The 18,083-nt window shown below is 49.6% G+C and overlaps 7 protein-coding genes and 1 non-coding gene across 8 annotated transcripts; 7 read left to right on the top strand and 1 right to left on the bottom strand.

Moving 5' to 3' along the window:
- Nucleotides 1-88: 88 nt before the first annotated feature.
- On the top strand, nt 89-2,329 carry YALI1_B21423g (uncharacterized protein; the record flags this gene model as incomplete). The annotated part of the gene is made up of 1 exon (XM_500973.1): nt 89-2,329. One exon carries the CDS (start codon nt 89-91, stop codon nt 2,327-2,329), a length of 2,241 nt encoding a protein of 746 aa, XP_500973.1.
- A 2,039-nt stretch (nt 2,330-4,368) lies between these two features.
- Nucleotides 4,369-6,105, top strand: YALI1_B21381g (uncharacterized protein; the record flags this gene model as incomplete). Its single annotated transcript, XM_500972.1, has 1 exon — nt 4,369-6,105. The coding sequence occupies one exon, from the start codon at nt 4,369-4,371 to the stop codon at nt 6,103-6,105; it is 1,737 nt and encodes a 578-aa protein (XP_500972.1).
- A 761-nt stretch (nt 6,106-6,866) lies between these two features.
- On the top strand, nt 6,867-8,693 carry YALI1_B21356g (uncharacterized protein; the record flags this gene model as incomplete). Its single annotated transcript, XM_500971.1, has 1 exon — nt 6,867-8,693. One exon carries the CDS (start codon nt 6,867-6,869, stop codon nt 8,691-8,693), a length of 1,827 nt encoding a protein of 608 aa, XP_500971.1.
- Nucleotides 8,694-8,873: 180 nt separating this feature from the next.
- Nucleotides 8,874-10,160, bottom strand: YALI1_B21323g (uncharacterized protein; the record flags this gene model as incomplete). The annotated part of the gene is made up of 1 exon (XM_500970.1): nt 8,874-10,160. One exon carries the CDS (start codon nt 10,158-10,160, stop codon nt 8,874-8,876), a length of 1,287 nt encoding a protein of 428 aa, XP_500970.1.
- A 273-nt stretch (nt 10,161-10,433) lies between these two features.
- On the top strand, nt 10,434-10,505 carry YALI1_B21320r. The gene has a single exon. It is a non-coding gene; the product is annotated as a tRNA-His (tRNA).
- Nucleotides 10,506-11,153: 648 nt separating this feature from the next.
- YALI1_B21313g (uncharacterized protein) lies at nt 11,154-14,114 on the top strand (the record flags this gene model as incomplete). The annotated part of the gene is made up of 1 exon (XM_500969.1): nt 11,154-14,114. The coding sequence occupies one exon, from the start codon at nt 11,154-11,156 to the stop codon at nt 14,112-14,114; it is 2,961 nt and encodes a 986-aa protein (XP_500969.1).
- An 826-nt stretch (nt 14,115-14,940) lies between these two features.
- Nucleotides 14,941-16,842, top strand: YALI1_B21275g (uncharacterized protein; the record flags this gene model as incomplete). The annotated part of the gene is made up of 1 exon (XM_500968.3): nt 14,941-16,842. The coding sequence occupies one exon, from the start codon at nt 14,941-14,943 to the stop codon at nt 16,840-16,842; it is 1,902 nt and encodes a 633-aa protein (XP_500968.3).
- Nucleotides 16,843-17,222: 380 nt separating this feature from the next.
- On the top strand, nt 17,223-17,988 carry YALI1_B21250g (uncharacterized protein; the record flags this gene model as incomplete). Its single annotated transcript, XM_500967.4, has 2 exons — nt 17,223-17,274; nt 17,396-17,988. The coding sequence occupies 2 exons, from the start codon at nt 17,223-17,225 to the stop codon at nt 17,986-17,988; spliced, it is 645 nt and encodes a 214-aa protein (XP_500967.2).
- Between the last annotated feature and the right edge of the window lie 95 nt (nt 17,989-18,083).

Raw genomic sequence — 18,083 nt, 5'->3', positions numbered from 1 at the left:
ACCCTAATCAGGACACGTACCTTGAAGCATGACGTTGATGAAGTAAATCACATCAGCATTATTGTCCACAACACACAACACCACCACGATGCAGTTATCAGCCTCGACAGTCAAGTCGATCAACCTGCTGCTCAAGGTGAGTATTCTGCTGACGATTGCTGGCGCTGCGGTTTCGTCGCGTCTGTTTTCGGTGATTCGGTTTGAGTCCATCATCCACGAGTTTGACCCTTGGTTCAACTTCCGAGCCTCCAAGTATCTGGTCAACAACAGTTACTACAAGTTCCTCAACTGGTTCGACGACAAGACATGGTACCCTCTTGGCCGAGTCACTGGAGGTACCCTCTACCCCGGTCTCATGGTCACCTCTGGTGTCATCCACAAGCTGCTGCGAATGGTGGCCCTGCCCATTGACATTCGAAACATTTGTGTCATGATGGCACCCGCCTTCTCGGGCCTCACGGCCTACGCCACCTACCTGTTCACCAGTGAGATGAAGGACCAGAGTGCCGGTCTGTTGGCCGCTGCCTTCATCGGTATTGCCCCCGGATACATTTCTCGATCTGTCGCTGGATCCTACGATAACGAGGCAATTGCCATTTTCCTGCTCATGATCACCTTCTACACCTGGATCAAGGCCCTCAAGATGGGGTCAGCTTTCTGGGGTGCTGTCTGTGCTGCCTTTTATTTCTACATGGTCGCCGCCTGGGGAGGATACGTGTTTATCACTAATATGATCCCTCTTCATGTGTTTGTGCTCATCCTCATGGGCCGATACAATGACCGAATCTACGTGGCCTACAGCACATGGTATGCGCTGGGTACACTCGCCTCCATGCAGATTCCTTTTGTGGGTTTCCTACCCATCCGGTCCTCTGAGCACATGGCTGCTCTAGGTGTCTTTGGACTGGTTCAGCTGGCCGCTTTTGCCAACTACATCAAGAGCCAGGTCACCCCCAAGCAGTTCAAGTACACCGTCGGTCTGTCTCTGGTGGGTCTCATTGCTATTGCCTTCGCTGGCCTCGTGGGTCTCACTGTCTCTGGTGTCATTGCTCCCTGGACCGGCCGATTCTACTCCCTCTGGGATACCGGCTACGCCAAGATCCACATTCCCATTATTGCCTCTGTCTCCGAGCACCAGCCTACTGCCTGGCCTGCTTTCTTCTTTGACACCCAGATGCTCATCTGGCTCTTCCCTGCTGGTGTCTACCTCATCTTCCAGGAGCTGCGAGACGAGCACATTTTTGTCATTGTGTACTCCATTCTCGGTTCATACTTTGCCGGTGTCATGGTGCGACTCATGCTCACTCTGACTCCTGTCATCTGTGTGTCCGCTGCTATTGCCATCTCCACCCTGCTTGACGTCTACGGTGACTTCTCTACCAAGACTAAGGGCGACACTGTTCTGGTTCCTAAGTATCAGCCTCTCGGTCACGAGAAGCCTGGTGAAGTTGTTGAGGATGACGAGGATGACGAGACTGTCGACAAGGCCGCCAAGTTCACCCTTGGTCTTGTTGCCAAGGGAGCCGTGATTGTCTCCTTCCTCTTTTACCTTGGTATGTTTGTCTACCATTGCACCTGGGTCACTTCTAACGCTTACTCTTCACCCTCCGTTGTTCTTGCCTCTCGAATGCCGGACGGCTCTCAGCATCTCATTGATGACTACCGAGAGGCTTACTACTGGCTTCGAATGAACACCCCCGAGGATGCTCGAATCATGTCCTGGTGGGATTACGGCTACCAGATTGGAGGAATGGCCGACCGAACCACTCTTGTGGATAACAACACGTGGAACAATACCCACATTGCTACTGTTGGCAAGGCTATGTCTTCCTCCGAGGAGGTGGCGTACCCCATCCTGCGCCAGCACGATGTGGATTACGTTCTTGTCATCTTCGGCGGCCATCTTGGCTACTCCGGAGACGACATCAACAAGTTCCTGTGGATGGTGCGAATCGCCGAGGGCATTTGGCCTGACGAGATCAAGGAGCGAAACTACTTCACTCCTGCTGGCGAGTACAAGGTTGACGACAAGGCGTCCGAGGCCATGAAGAACTCGCTCATGTACAAAATGTCGTACTACCGGTTCGCGGAGGGCACACAAAAGCCTGACCGAGTTCGAAACCAGTGGATCCCCCCTACTCCTATCGAGCTCAACACTCTCGAGGAGGCTTACACCACAGAAAACTGGCTGGTGCGTCTCTATAAGGTCAAGGACCTCGATAACCTGGGACGCGATCTGAAGAGCGCCAAGAGCTTTGACACTGGAAAGGCCAAGAAGAAGGGCAAGGCTGCGTACTCGGAGAAGCGAGCCTTCGAACTTAGAGAGTAGGTAGATAAAATATAGATTTGGTTGGTATGACGAAACAGTTTTGTAGACAGCTGGTGGTTGTAGAGTACAGTTGGGGAAATCCGTGCTGGTGGGGCTACGTCTCTGCCGTGCTTTGGTGGGTTAATTACTCCCAGTTCTGTTAATATCGACCCACATTGGTATGTTGCCTGATCTTGTTCGAGGCGTACGAACACTTATGAGTACAAGTACATTGTCAATAAGATCATTGAGTTCTCTGTGTTCCATTTATACAGACTGTTAGTGGTTGCTACTACTTGTAGCTAAATCATCATCAGTCTCACGCAGAAATAAGGGAGTGCGCCCTAAGGATCTTTGCACTGTCATCATTGATAATACGAGCTCCGTGGATATCTGAAGGATAAAAACGATTCCGTGGATCATTAACACAGCAATAAAGTGTAGAAGTAGCAAAATATCGAGTCTCAGTCTACTGGAACTGAGCTTCTTCTGGAAGTGGCTTGCCAGCATGGTAAGTACTCCGGGTCCGATTGACTTATGCTGTTAAAGAAAGTATTTGTAGAGTTGAAGAAGCGGCAAGGAAGCCACACCTGAATATACAGTAGGTTGTCTGTTTCTGTCCTTGTGAGCTCTATCGCTCTTGTTCGATGCAAGTCAAATATCTTAATGCCGCTGTACGTTGTCTTATGCGGATCTATTGCCCGTAAGCAGGATGAAGAACTCACTCATTGATGCTCAATCGTTTCAACAATGTTTTGAGAAGGAAGCAGACGACGGGATTGTGATTTAGCTGCTTGCTGTGTTTTCAATTCTATGGTGGATACTGTATAATACTGAATGAGAAGCCACAAGTTGTAATAACCGGTCTTGCTAGAATGTCATGGCTCTTGTCCAAGTTTGTACAGAGGCCAATACCTAGGGCATGCTAAGCCACAACCGAAGCCACAGCGGGCGTCTGATTCTACCTCCAGCGGATATTTAATTTCAAAACTGTAGTTTTAATCGTAGTCTTTTCCCGGTCGAATAATTAATTCCATTGTGTCCGACGTCGTGTGGCTTGACCTTGCTTATCCCCAGATTGATATAACCTGTGTCAAAAGGAGCAGTACAGTAGTCCAAGTAATAAAAAAGGACACGCCCGCATGAAACTGTACGGTAATGTATGTCAAAGTACTCCGTCGGATTTATCCAAGCTCATTACTTTTTCAATCTCCAAACCTCCTGACCCGGATCTAGAGATGGTGTGCTGTGGCTAAAAGAGGGTTTGAAGTAAAGAATCCACACTTGGCCACGGTGGCTCACTGTGGGCTGTGGCTATGAAAAATTTAGGGGACTAAGATGAGACAAGATAATTGTCAGTGACAGGGAAAAACCTGACACAAACCGATGGCAGCAAGACCAATTGCACATACCAAGGTAGTAGTCGTAGTTCATTCCCACATGCACTATCTATGCAGATAAGCCGTGTGGTGGTTTAAGGGAGGGGAGTATTGGTGAATGACGGATCATTTCAAACCACCAAAACAAAAATCTCTCAAATTCTTCGAAAACCATGTCGCGCCTCCCACACGTGCTTCTCTTTCCGCCCCCACCACCACCTTTAGCCCCGATGTCGCAATCCCGGCTTTCCAAGGTCATTTCCTGATAAGCTCCATGATGCAATTCAAGCCACGCGACGTGTGGAGGCGATGAACGTGTCAGGTAATGTGGTGTCACAGACTGGTATGGGGCATGATGAGGTTGCCAAGAATACTTCTTGTGTCCTTTTCCTTGAAAGACTTGGCACCACCGAAAAATTGCCTCTTCTGGATCACCACATACAGACCTTCCCCAAACGTCAACAACTCCACAAAATCCTCAAGGTCTCCAATTTTGATGCCTAACTCTCCCTATCAATACAACCTAAAGTAAACATCAGCCTGAGTAAGGTCAGCCCAAGTAGTCAGCCTCATATTGGCTCAGCGGTGTGGCGGACAGCCACAGATCAAAGAGCACGGTAATGGTTATATAAAGCAGGCTGTCGGACGGAATGATGGATCGACTCCATCTTCACCTCAATCATGCCTGAAAAGCACGACCTTGCCGACGCCTCGGACATCTCGTCTCCTTCAGACAGCCCCGAATATTCCTACAACGAGACCAAGGGGGGTTCCCCTCTCAACGGGTCGGTGCATGAGTACAGTGGCTCTATCGACGACCTCGATGAAGAGCGTCTCCAGGAGCTGCTGGTCAACAACGGAGCTGGAACAAACTCCAAGAACCGACGAAATATCTTTGAGAACAAAAAGATCGCAGAACACTTCGCCGAACTGTACGAAGACGCTGAATACGAATGCAGGCACCTATTCAAGCCGGACTTTGAATGGGAAACTAAGGAGGAAAAGAAACTAGTCAGGAAACTCGACTGGTACGTTTGTTTCTGGGCATGTATCATGTTTGCTGGTCTGCAGATTGATCGTGGTAACATTGGTCAGGCCCTATCTGACGGTATTCTCGGCGACCTAGGTATGGACACTAACGATTACAACTACGGTCAGACAATTTTCCTTCTGTCATTCATGTGCGCCGAAATTCCCTCGCAGCTGGTTTCTAAGAAACTAGGACCCGATAGATGGGTGCCCACTCAGATGGTTCTGTGGAGTATTGTTGCTTGTTGCCAAGCTGCTGTTCAGAGCCGAGGCCCCTACCTGGCCCTGAGATCCCTCATGGGTATTCTTGAGGGAGGTTTCATTCCTGATCTTGTTCTGTGGCTCTCCTACTTCTATACCTCCAAAGAACTGCCTATCCGCTTGGGCTTTTTCTGGGCCGCCTACATTCTGACTCAAATCCTCACGTCTCTACTTGCGTTCGGTCTGCTGCGTATCAAGACTGACGCTATCCAGGAAGGATGGAGATGGCTGTTTCTCATCGAAGGTCTGATCACATTTTGCATTGGTGTTGCATCGTACTTCAAGATGCCTGCGTCCGCCGCCCAGACCAAAACCTGGTTCCGAAAGAAGGGATGGTTCACCGAACGAGAAGAGCTGATTGTTGTCAACCGAGTCCTTCGAGACGACCCCTACAAGGGAGACATGCATAACCGAGCTGCCATCACCCCCAAGAAGCTATGGACTTGTCTTTGCGACTACCACCTGTGGCCGATCTACGCCATTGGTATCATGTTGTACATTCCTCCTACACCCGTCGCCTCTTACATGACCCTCAATCTCCGACATCTCGGTTTCTCAACCTTCAACACCAACTTGTTGACCATTCCCTATCTTGCTCTGGAGCTGTGCATGCTGCTGTTGGTTACCAAAATGTCGGAAGTGCTCAACGAGCGAGCTCTGGTTTGTTTGGCCCAGCCTCTCTGGATTCTTCCCTGCATTGCGATTCTGAGATTCTGGAGTGGAGCACAAATCGACATTTGGGGCACCTGGGCAGTCACCACAGTGTTGCTTGGATACCCCTACGTCCACGCCATTGTGGTGGCTTGGACCTCGCGTAACTCCAACACTGTGTCGACCCGAACAGTAGCTTCAGCCATGTACAACATGTGTGTTCAGGCTGGAAATGTCATGGCAACCAACATCTACCGAAACGACGACAAGCCTCTCTACAAGCGAGGAAACACTCAGTTGTTTGCCATCAATATTGCATGCATCGTTCTGCTCATCCTGGTCAAGATATACTATGTGTCGGTTAACAACTACCGAGACAAGAAATGGGCTGCCATGACCAAGGAAGAACAGGTGGCCTATCTGCGTACCACCAAGGATCGAGGAAACCGACGTCTGGATTTCAGATTCGCGCACTAAAAAAAAAAAATACACCTGTATAGATATTTATTGTGAAATTTTAACCGGTCTCGTATATAAAATGATTGAGTACATTTTCCTAGCTAAGCATATTACAATCTCGCTACACTTAGTACAATGTAGGTGTTATACTCGTAGTATCATACAGTACAAGTACTCGTTGTTATATGGTCATTGCTGTTGCTCCCCTGTCTCTAGTTGTCGTGCTTACCAACAAGTAGCTCTCCACTCAGCCGTGTCGGCCTAACTTCGGCGATAAGTGAGTCAGTAGAAGTAATATCCAAAACAGTTTTAACAGCACTTGACGTAAATAGCATCAGAAACACACTGGAACACACACGATCGCAGAAATTTCCTCGCATCGCTATCAGCGACTTTTATCTATATCATGTGTGTTCATGTATCAGCAACTCTTCCAATCTACAAATAGCACTTTGAGCCCGGGAGGACCGGACCCGACATGCATATAAAGACATACAGACATGGATACAGGTAATTGCACTTGGCTAGAGGTGATATGTCAATAGTTAACAGTCTTTATTGTGTTAAAAGTAGCCAGAGTGCCTTCTAGGCTATATATTCTCATGGTATCTACAGTGTACTACCCTCGGCAAAAAATAGTCCACTGGAAAAGTACATTTTTACCGCCCAAGAACTCAATCATGCAGATAGCACGTCCCCGCAATAAGCAGCTCTTCGTAGTGCTTTAAGAAAATACATCGCCAGAAGCTGCTGCAATACACAGTCACACATAACACACCATGCTCAGATCTTCTCGAATAACAGCCGGTACTTGTGTATCACGCGGGTGGCACTCATACACGACCAAGACACCCACGAAAACTGCGATCCCTCCAGCCGCCAAGTCGTCTAATGAGGCCAAAGATCTCATTCTCTCCGTGCTTCAGTCGGCAGCAACCAAGCGAGAGGCCAAGACGTATATTTCACGATACGCACCATTGACGGGTGTGGAGCTGCAGAAGAAGAAAGAGGGACTGGTCCAGAGACTACTGGGAGTTGGCAAGGAACAGGACAACAAGGAGATTGAGAATCTGACAGGCCATGCCCCAGAGGGTTTGTTGGGCGACTCGGAAGGCACTCTGCGAGTAGCCATTATCAAGATCAGAGACATCAAGTCAATCGAGGATGATCTCATTGCTCAGATGGGAGAAACCATTGCTCGACTGTCGCGTCTGGGTGTGTCGCCTATTGTCGTAGTTGACGCAGGCAAGGCCCGAAACGACTTCCTCAAGCTCGACAACAAGCCCTTCAGACATTACCAAAAGCTCATTCTGCAAAAGGTGTTCAAGATCTCGGATGCCATCGATGCGGCTAGTCCAGACGTTGGAGCACGGCCTATTGAGGGACTCTTCTCCATGAACAAGAAGGGTCTTCGGCTGGCCATGCCCCAGATGCTCATGCATCCTTTGTCGCATGGAAAAGTGCCTGTTCTGGCTCCCCTAGCTTACGACGACGTTACCTCCGAGGAAAAGCTCGTTATGGCGGACGACGTGGTGCATTTCCTCACTCAGAAGCTGGCCGAAGTACCAGCAAACATTCTGTCGGTGGAAAAGATTATTTTCGTGGACCCCTTGGGTGGCATTCCCTCCGTTGAGAGATCAGGAGCCCATGTTTTTGTCAACCTCAAACAGGAACTATCGGACATTGCTGCCGAGCTGCACATGGGTTTCATTCCTCCTGCTCAGCGTGAAGTACATCTGGCCAACCTCAAGGCCATGCACAAAGCCCTCAAATTTCTGCCTCCTACAGCTTCCGGTCTCATTACTACTCCTGCTGTGGCGGCCATTCCCTCAGTAGGACGAAACCCCATCATTTATAACGTTCTCACAGACCGACCTGTGATTTCGCCTTCTCTACCTGTGGAGCTCAAGAAGACTCCCACTCTAGAAACCACTCTTCTGCGTGAGGGTATGCCTGTCATTACACTCAAGTCTGACAAAGGCCTGAACCTCATCACTGAGCACGAGAAAGGCAACATTGATCTGGACCGTCTGTGGCATCTGATTGAAGACTCCTTTGGACGACGAATCGACAAACAGCATTATCTCAACCGAGTCAACGGCAAAATCGCAGGTATCATCATTGCTGGAGACTACGAGGGAGCAGCTATCATCACATGGGAAGACATTGACCCAGTCAAGGCCCAGGAGGATCGAGATGCTGCCGATCGAGCAGCTGCCGAGGCAGCTGCGGCCTATGCAGCAGGTATCCCCCTTCCTTCGCCGCCTCTGTATCAGAAACTGGGAGATGCCGTGCCTCTTAACCCCAACCAAGTGGCGTATCTTGATAAGTTTGCCGTTCTGAAACGGTCCCAGGGCTCTTCGTCGGTAGCAGATGTGGTTTTCAAGGGTATGGTCATGTCTCAGTTCCCCAACGAGCTGCTGTGGCGATCTCGAAAGAACAACCCCGTGAACAAGTGGTACTTTGACCGGTCGAAGGGCAGTTTCAAGATCCCCGGTAGCGAGTGGTGCATGTTCTGGACGGGTCGAAAGACTCGAGAACAGTACCTTGAACGATTCGTCGACATTTGTACCAGAATCGAGCCTTCTTTGAGGGAGGAGTTATAGCCTGGCAAGGAATAGACATGTCTATAGAACATAAAGTAATGCAGCATTAATAATGAATTGAGTCTCCACGTACTACAAGTAGTAGATTACAAGTCGCACTAACACAATCTGGTCATATCATCTCATTAACTATCTACTTAATATATGCGTGACAAACGTTAGTTATTCGCTGCTCCGATGCTAATTACCCTCCTGGCCAAAATCGTTGGTGAAGTCTTCATGACGAGTAATGTCGTCGTTGTTGACGGTTGGTCGAGTGGACTTTACAGCCTTGATGAAGTCCTTGAGAGTCAGCTCGGGCTCCAGAACTGTTCCGTCCTCCAGTTCCATCCAGTTGAGCTCGGTTGCCTGGGGGTCTCCAGGAGAACAGGGGGTATACTTAGTCACGCCGTCGATCTCCACAGGTTTGAAATGCGTTGCTTCCTGGATTTTTCGGATTGGTTGCATCAGGGCGTCTCGGACAGACACTGCCACATCATGACCCGAGTATCCGTCGGTCATCTCAGCCAGAGTTCGGAAATCCTTCTGAGTCAGTGCACAAGGGGTGTTCCCGACGTTTATCTCAAACATACGGGCTCTGGCCTCGGCATCGGGTAGGGCAATATAGATTCGTCGCTCAAAACGTCGTCGAATAGCGGCATCCAGCTGCCAGGGAATGTTGGTGGCACCCAGAACGAGAACGCCACTAGCGTCGTTACCCACTCCATTCATCTGGACCAGCAGCTCTGTTTTGATTCGTCGTGACGCCTCACTCTCTCCCTCTCCTCGAGGTCCACACAGAGCGTCGACCTCATCGATGAAAATGATACTGGGCTTGTTCTCTCGGGCCATGGCAAACAATTGCTTCACCAGTCGTTCAGATTCACCCATCCACTTGGACACAAGGTCGGAGGATGAAACGGAAAAGAAGGTGGAGTTGGCTTCGGTCGCCACTGCCTTGGCCAGGTACGACTTTCCGGTACCGGGGGGTCCATACAGCAGAATACCAGACAAGGGCTTTCGCTTGCCAGTGAAGAGATAAGGGAATTTGACGGGCAAGATGACTGCCTCCTTTAGAGCTTGCTTGGCTGCCTCCAGACCAGCAATATCTTCCCATTTAACGTTGGGCTTTTCATTAAGGATGGCTCCAGCCAAAGCTCCTCGCAGCTTCTTGGTATCATTGTCGTCGTCTCCAGATCCGGCCCCGCCGTTGGCTCCTCCTCCCTGTTTTGCCGCTTGGGCTGCAGGCTTGCTTTTTTGCTTGTCGAGATGTTCCTTCAGCTGCTCTGCCCGAGAAAAATACTCTGTGATTCGCTGTCGCAGCAGCTCCTTGGACTTGGGGTTCTTCTCGTACTTGATTGCCTTGATGAAGTAGTCCAGTCCGTTGACATACAATTCGTGTGCCTCCTCGTACTTGCTTGCGTTGTCGGCCTCGATCGCCTTGCGCACAATTTCTAGCGCCTTGGATAAAAAGTCCACGGTAGCCATTTGTGTGGGTGGTTGTTGGGTTAATACCTCTCGATAAGTGCTGTAGGTGGTGGATGGACCTCAAGTTTGAGTTTGAAAATCTAGGTGGGAAGGCTGAGGTGTGGCGATAAGGTACGTCGTAAAGGGAGTAAACGTAACTAACCGGGTTGTTATGTATAAAATCCAATAGCTGGAAATCATATAAACACATTAGGACGTGTTAAACGCTTTCGGCGGCAATTTTTTTCATTCTTTGGATAGCAGTTATCACGGATTCCAAATTAATAAAAGTCCGCCATCATAGTATAGTGGTTAGTACACCACGTTGTGGCCGTGGAAACCTCAGTTCGATTCTGGGTGATGGCAATGCCAATATTTTTTGCGTAGTCGGCGTGCTGAATAAGCCACAAGTTGCTAGCAAGCTTTAACCGGTGCAGTTTATGCTCGTAGCTTGTTCAAACAAGCACGTTGCCTCGCCTCGGGAACCAAAACATCTCACAAGTTGCCTACCGTACGCACAACCAAGATAATATCTCACGTTTCGACAGGATTTAGGCCATTACAGTAGAGTCAATTGGGATGCGGAGCAAATACTGTACTTCTTCATACTGTATACAAAAGAAAGGATTTCATTAAACGCGACCCCGACTCTTACGGTCACTTGTCCGTGTAAATATATTGGTACATACTGTATTCAACTGTTCAATAAGTACCAGTACGTACCACTCCAGTAGTCATTTCGCCTTGCATTGCGATGCTATATTTGGAGTGTGGTGTTATTATGCGACAAACAATAAGAGATCTTGCATAACCCCTAAAATTATTGGGAGCGCCGTTGCCTGGCCAACCGTGCTTGCCAAAACAAGGTTGCGTATAAACAAACAGTCACCTCGCACTATACAGTACACCAGCACCATGTAGACCCAGCACCACCGACATGTTGGTACATAAGAGAAATATCGCCTCTTTGTACAGAGCGCACTAGCTACCGGTAACAACCAATTCGACTCTCAAATGTCGAACAAGCCTCGAGACCTGCCCGAGCCACCGTCGCCGGCGTTTGTCAGCCAGCGTCAGTCGCTCCACATTGATGCCAACCCCTTCTCCAACCCTGGCTCCCCTACTCGATCTCCTGAACGACAAGGCGCCTATGGATCTCCCTATGGCACTCCTCGAGCCGAATCTCCGACCCGTTTCGGCTCCCCTACTCGGTATGGAAGTGCTCATGGAGCCCGAGGAACCCCTCGAGCAGAGTGGACTCGTCGAGAGACACCTGTGAGTGAATTTGATCCCATTGTCATTGACGACGATGATGATGATGCGGTTCTGGCTCCTCCTCCTGTGTTCCCCACAGTCGATTCTCTACGACAGTCGCAGATGAGTGTTACCAGTGACTTGAGACAGTCTGTCATGTCCACCTCTTCTGGCGGCCATTCTAGCCACGGATACGGTCACCAGTATGCATTGGCCCGAAGCATCACTTCACAATCCACCTCCTCTTCTATCACCGCCACCTCTTCCCGAGATTCTATGATCGACCACGACGAAGATGACGACGACGAAATGGAGTTTAGAAAGGGAGACGAAAAGAACGGCTACCGAATGAAGTACCTCGATGACAGAGTTCACGATGAAGAGGAATACGACGAGGAGGATGACTCTGATGCTCACTCTGTAGCCACTGTCGCCTCCCACCTCTATGAGGCCCCCCTCCAAGCCCAGCCTCGACGTCACAAGTCCATGGCCCGAAAGAAGGTCAAGTTGGTTCGAGGTAACCTGGTCTTAGATTGTCCCGTCCCCACCAAGCTTTACTCGTTCCTGCCACGACGAGACAATGATGAGTTTGTCTACATGCGATACACAGCCTGTACCGCTACCCCCGATGAGTTCAATGACGAGGGCTTCACCCTACGACCTGCTGTCTACGAGCGAGAAACACAGCTGTGCATCTGTATTACCATGTACAACGAAGACGAAGTGGCTTTTACCCGAACCATGCATGCTGTTATGAAGAACATTGCCCACTTGTGTTCTCGAAACAAGTCGCGAGTGTGGGGTAAGGAGGGCTGGAAGAAGGTCGTGGTCACTATCGTCTCCGATGGTCGAACCAAAATTCACCCTCGAGTCCTCGACTGTCTGGCTGCAATGGGTGTCTACCAAGATGGTATTGCCAAGCAGACCGTCAACGGAAAAGAGGTGCAGGCACATCTCTACGAGTACACCACTCAGGTGTCTCTGGATTCGGACCTCAAGTTCCAGGGAGCTGAGCGAGGTATCATGCCTGTCCAGCTGCTGTTCTGTCTCAAGGAGAAGAACGCCAAGAAAATCAACTCGCATAGATGGCTCTTCAACGCATTCTGCCCCCAGCTGCAGCCTAACGTGTGCATTCTGCTGGATGTTGGAACCAAGCCAGGAAAGGACTCACTCTACCATCTGTGGAAAGCATTTGACGCTGACTCGAACATTGGAGGAGCTTGTGGAGAGATCACCGCCATGAAGGGTAAGCAGTGGCGGGCTCTATTGAACCCCCTGGTGGCTTCTCAAAACTTTGAGTACAAAATGTCGAACATCCTCGACAAACCCCTCGAGTCTGTGTTTGGTTATATTTCTGTGCTTCCTGGAGCTCTGTCGGCCTACCGATACCGAGCTCTCTGCAACAATCCGGATGGAACCGGTCCTCTCAACTCGTACTTCAAGGGAGAGTCTCTGCATGGTCGAGATGCTGATGTGTTTACCTCCAACATGTACCTCGCTGAAGATCGAATCCTTTGTTGGGAGCTTGTGGCTAAGCTCAATGAGAAGTGGATGCTCAAGTATGTGCCTTCTGCTACTGGAGAGACTGATGTGCCCGACAGCGTACCTGAGTTTGTGTCGCAGCGACGACGATGGCTCAACGGTGCTCTTTTTGCAGCCATTTACTCTCTGACCCACTTCACCCAGATCTGGAAGACTGACCATTCTGTCTGGAGAAAGTGCCTGTTGCATGTGGAGTTTGCATACCAGTTCCTGCAGCTTCTGTTTACATTTTTCTCTCTCGGAAACTTCTTCCTGGCTTTCTACTACGTCGCAGGCTCCATTTCTGGCCCTGACTCGGCCGTCATTTCCAACAATGGAGGTCTCGTTCTGTTCGTCATTTTCAAGTATCTTTGCATTACCACCATCGTTGCTCAGTTTGTGATTTCTTTGGGTAACCGACCTCAGGGCTCTCACTATCTGTTCCTGGGCAGTATGGTTATCTTCGCATTGATCACGGCTTACTCAACTGGAGTGGGTCTGTACTTTGTCATCAAGACCTTGACTCTGGAAGACACTGTGTCTCTTGGAAACAACGTGTTCACCAACATTTTCGTCTCCCTGGCCTCCACCTACGGTCTTTATGCTGTGATGTCCTTCCTGTACCTGGACCCCTGGCATATTCTAACTTGTTCAGTCCAGTACATTCTGCTTCTGCCCTCGTCCATCTGCACCCTCCAGGTCTACTCCTTCTGTAACACCCATGATGTTACTTGGGGTACTAAGGGAGACAACGAGCTTACTCCTGATCTTGGATCTGCCGTTGCCCAGAAGGACTTTGGTCAGGACGTGGTTGAAATTGAGATGCCCTCTGAGCAGCTCGATATCGACTCCGGCTACGAAGAAGCTCTCGGAAACCTCCGGGAGAACAAGGTGATTGAGTCGGCCCCTCCCTCTATGAGCACTGTCACAGATGATTACTACCGAGACATACGATCGCGAGTGGTGCTCGTGTGGATGGCTCTTAACATGGTTCTGGTGGTGGTTGTCACCGAGGTGTATGCCCCCAGTGAGACCGCCTCCAACGACTACCTCAAGTTTATTCTATGGTCCGTCGCCGCTCTGGCTCTGTTCCGAGCCATTGGTTCTCTTGCTTTCCTCTTCATTCGGATCCTTAAGTATCTCAACGAGGCCAAAGCTCGAACCCTCAAAAGACACCAGGGGCTCACTGGCCAACAGTAAGTCTGCCCATTGCATTTTTCTATTCATTCACTGATACCAGGCTTATGCCACTAACTAATGGAAAATAATTTTAACATTGATTAACTCCAAGTGAAAATTTGTATGGAATACGCGTATTCGCACATGTAGGGAGATCACCCTATGGCGAATTCAATTCGATATTACAGAAAAGAGACGTTGTAAGGTTGTTTGTACTTGTACGTAACGGTGCTGGTACAGTACATACTTGTAGCTGTGCTTTCTTGTAGCCTTACCCACCCTGTCCAGAAGCTAAATATAAGGTTCCATTTCAAATATGCACTACTGTAGCCACTTGTGCAGGGAGGGGGATAATATCTAAATGCGACACACACGGGCGATCTTTTTATTGTCTCGCCAAGAGAAATATTGATATCCCTTGCTTCTCTCCGTACCGTTACACGTAAAAGTACGTATATTTGTACTTGTACAAATACTTGTATTGTATATCTATTTGTCCTCATAAGAGTCTTTCTATAGATTACCCATTTAGCGTGTATTGTGTGTTCGAGTACAATGAGTCGTACTACTTGTACAAATAAAAGTACAAGTACAAGTAGCGGGCACGAGTTTGATTATCATGTCTTGGAAACATAAAAGTACAAGTACCCATGCTAAGGCACACAAGCTGTACTTGTACCCACCATTCAAAGACACCGCGTAAATCATTTCTGACATCAATCCGCAACCCCCAACTTACATAATCACCCTAACCCATATCCGAAGCTAGAGCCATATCCTGTACGACTACGATACATGAACTTAACGGTGAATCAACTCAACTCAACTAACCAAATTTCAAACCAACATGGCACTTTTGGACCTGTTCAACAAAAAGCAAGTGGAGGAGCCCCCGTTTGATATATCGGGGCAGGATGTTCTGCGGCTACTCACAGCAACTGGAATGCTGACTCCCTCTCCAGATCAGGAGTTTTATGTCACTGGTACCAGCATATCTACTAGAGAACAGATCGCCAAGGAGATCAAGCAGCAACTGCGTGAGTCTTTGGAGCCCGTAACAGTGGGCCTGCTATCGGCTAAAATTGGACTAGACGCTCCCACAACACAGATCTTTGTGGACCTTTGTCTCCCCCAAGTCCAGGGAGTGGTCCAAGACGGCTACAACTACTACTCCTGGGCGTTGTGTGAGCAGTTATTGTCGCAGCTCGATAAGAGCTTGGACGGGAATTTGTTTGTGTCATCTCTCGACTTTTGCCACAAGAACAAAATGTCCTGGAAATTGCTCTCTTCTATCGCATCTAAGCAGTATCTGGTAGAAGATGGAGTTGTGCTGGACCAGAAGAAATGGGCCCAGTTGCAGAAGGAGACTGAGGAAAAACTGACCAATGCCACACAAGTGCTTCCCTTGTCTGAGCTGTTGGAGGAGGAGACAGGATCAACGGATGAAGCTCTCAAGAAGGTGTTTATCAACACTATCACTCGATGGCTCAAGAACTCTGGTAAGGGTCGAATCAGTGGGGACAAGTTTATCCCAGACTCGCATGCTCAGGGTGCACAGAACAGCGTCAAGTATCAACTGGAATCCACTGGATACGTTTCTTCAGGTGCCTTGAAGCAGCTACGAAAGAAGCTGGAGGTTGTGGCACAAGAAATGGGCCTCAATCTCACTGCTCTCTCGGATATTGTTGTCAATGACGCATGGGCCGACAAACGAAAGGAGGAGGCTCTCAGTACTGTTGCTGACCAGGGCTATATTGATGTTGGCAAGGTGGACTTCTGTCGGGAGGTGTCGGTAGAGGACAACAAGACCTTGGTGGACGGGTTCATCAAGGCTGCTTCCAAATCCAAGGCTTGTGATTCTATTCGAAACGGCCCTACTGTTGAGTTTGTGGTTGAAAAGAACCTCAACTCCAACGTTAAGGTCTTTGCCATCGGTGATATATGCGAGCAACTGGCCAAGGCCGAGACTGCCGCTATTCTGAAGGCCAATTCGGTCCAGGATCTCTCTGACAAGTCCGCAGAGGGGTTTGTAGACCAGCATGTTATCTCTGATGTCTATTCTGTGCCTGCTGACAGTTTAATCAGTGAAAAGTTGGCAGCCAAGTTCCCGCAATTGCCCAAAAGACTACTTCAACTCTATGTGGCGCAGTATCGGGCTCTCATTCAGGCAGGAACCAAGGAAAAGACCATTGCGCTGGTACGCGACGAGTGCGAGGAGGCTGTGGTTACGGTTGTGACGTATCTACTGGGACTCAAAGGTGTTTTGCAGGCCGACAAAAAGGTGGGAAAAAAGTTGGTTGATGGAGCTATGGCTCAGATTAAGGATAACGTTGCGTGCGTGGACTCGATTGCTCTGGACTCGGAAATGTCCAAGCTGGAGAACAAGGTGACGGCCCAGATTGACGCTCTGTGGGCCTGTGTACGTGTCGACGACCACGACGGACGCGTCAAGCAATGCCAGTCGGAGACGCTACGCAACCTCAAGACGCAGGTTGGTGCAGCTGCGCAAAAGGGTAAGAGCGCGTTGGCTCTGCATTTGGCCGTAACGGTGGCCATGTCCCAAGCCACGCCAGGAATACTTTTATCTTCCGGGTCCACCGTCCCCCGTCAGGTCAAGTTTCTGCGCAAACAGGCTCTGCTGGATGCGGCTCAGCTCGACTTCTTAGATAAGGCTGTGGAAGTGGCCGTCAAAAATGAGCCCCTGGACGAAGGCGAGCTGAACTCGCTAATGGAGGCGATGGCCATTTGAATATTGTATGAATACATTGTGCTCGACACGTACCTCTTCATTTTGCATCCCAACAAGCCGACTCTGGTGCCCCAACAGCACCTACGAGTGCGCGGTTGTGTCGTGTTGCAAGTTTTGGCATTTTGCACCGAGATGGGAGTCTGCTAAACCCCCATTTTTAGTTAGCTGATGGCATTGAGGGCGATAAGCTTCATCGTTAATGCATTCTTTCATGTTAACTGGCTCCAAGGGCTACATAAGGTTTCTGCTTAAGGTTTGGTTAGTCCTTGTGCAATATGTAAACACATGACCGCGTCCTAATAATCCCCGCTCCCTCTTCCTCTTCTCTCCACGAACATCACCTCGACACGCTCACATACACATCTCACACGGACTCTCCAATGGCCGCCGCTAAGAAATCTGCCTCTGCTCCCAACCACCCTCCCTACAAGGGTAAGTACGCGTGAATTAATCCCCGTGCTTTTTCAGGAAAGCATTCCGCTGCGCGTTTTCTGTCACCACACTCGAAGTGCCATTGCGTGGCTCGCAATTGAGAGACCCCCAACTAACACAGACATGATCAAGGAGGGTATCATTCAGCTCAAGGACCGAAATGGCTCATCGCGACACGCTCTTAAGAAGTTCATTGTCGGTAATTTCGTTGTCACCACTACTAACTTTGACGTGCTCTTCAACCAGGCCCTGAGACGTTGTGTGGCCAGTGGCGACTTCATTCAGCCCAAGGGTCCTTCTGGAACCGTCAAGCTGAACAAGAAGCAAGCCGAGAAGAAGCCTGCTGCTAAGAAGCCCACCGCCAAGAAGGCTGCTACCCCCAAGAAGGCTGCTGCCCCCAAGAAAGCTGCTACCCCCAAGGCCGCTGCCGCTACCAAGAAGCCTGCTGCCACCAAGAAGGCCACCACAGCCACCAAGGCTGCGCCTGCTAAGAAGGCTACCACCACCAAGGCCGCCCCCAAGAAGGCTGCGGCCGCTCCTGCTAAGAAGGCTGCTGCCCCCAAGAAGGCCGCTGCCCCAAAGGCTGCCCCCGCTAAGAAGGCCGCACCTGCGAAGAAGGCTGCTGCTCCCAAGACTGCCGTCAAGAAGACTGCCTCTAAGGTGACCAAGCCCAAGGCTGTCAAGGCCACCAAGCCCAAGGCTGTCAAGGCTTAAGTTGGTAGGGTACTGTTTTACGATACCGGTACGATATTTTGGCGTTTGTTTGTTTGTTTAGTTTCAAGACGTGTGTATTACTTAGTTATTAATTA

Source organism: Yarrowia lipolytica, chromosome 1B, assembly GCF_001761485.1.
Source record: "Yarrowia lipolytica chromosome 1B, complete sequence".
In the NCBI taxonomy this organism is placed as follows: Eukaryota; Fungi; Ascomycota; class Dipodascomycetes; order Dipodascales; genus Yarrowia; species Yarrowia lipolytica.
This window is presented reverse-complemented; position numbering and strand designations above follow the sequence as displayed.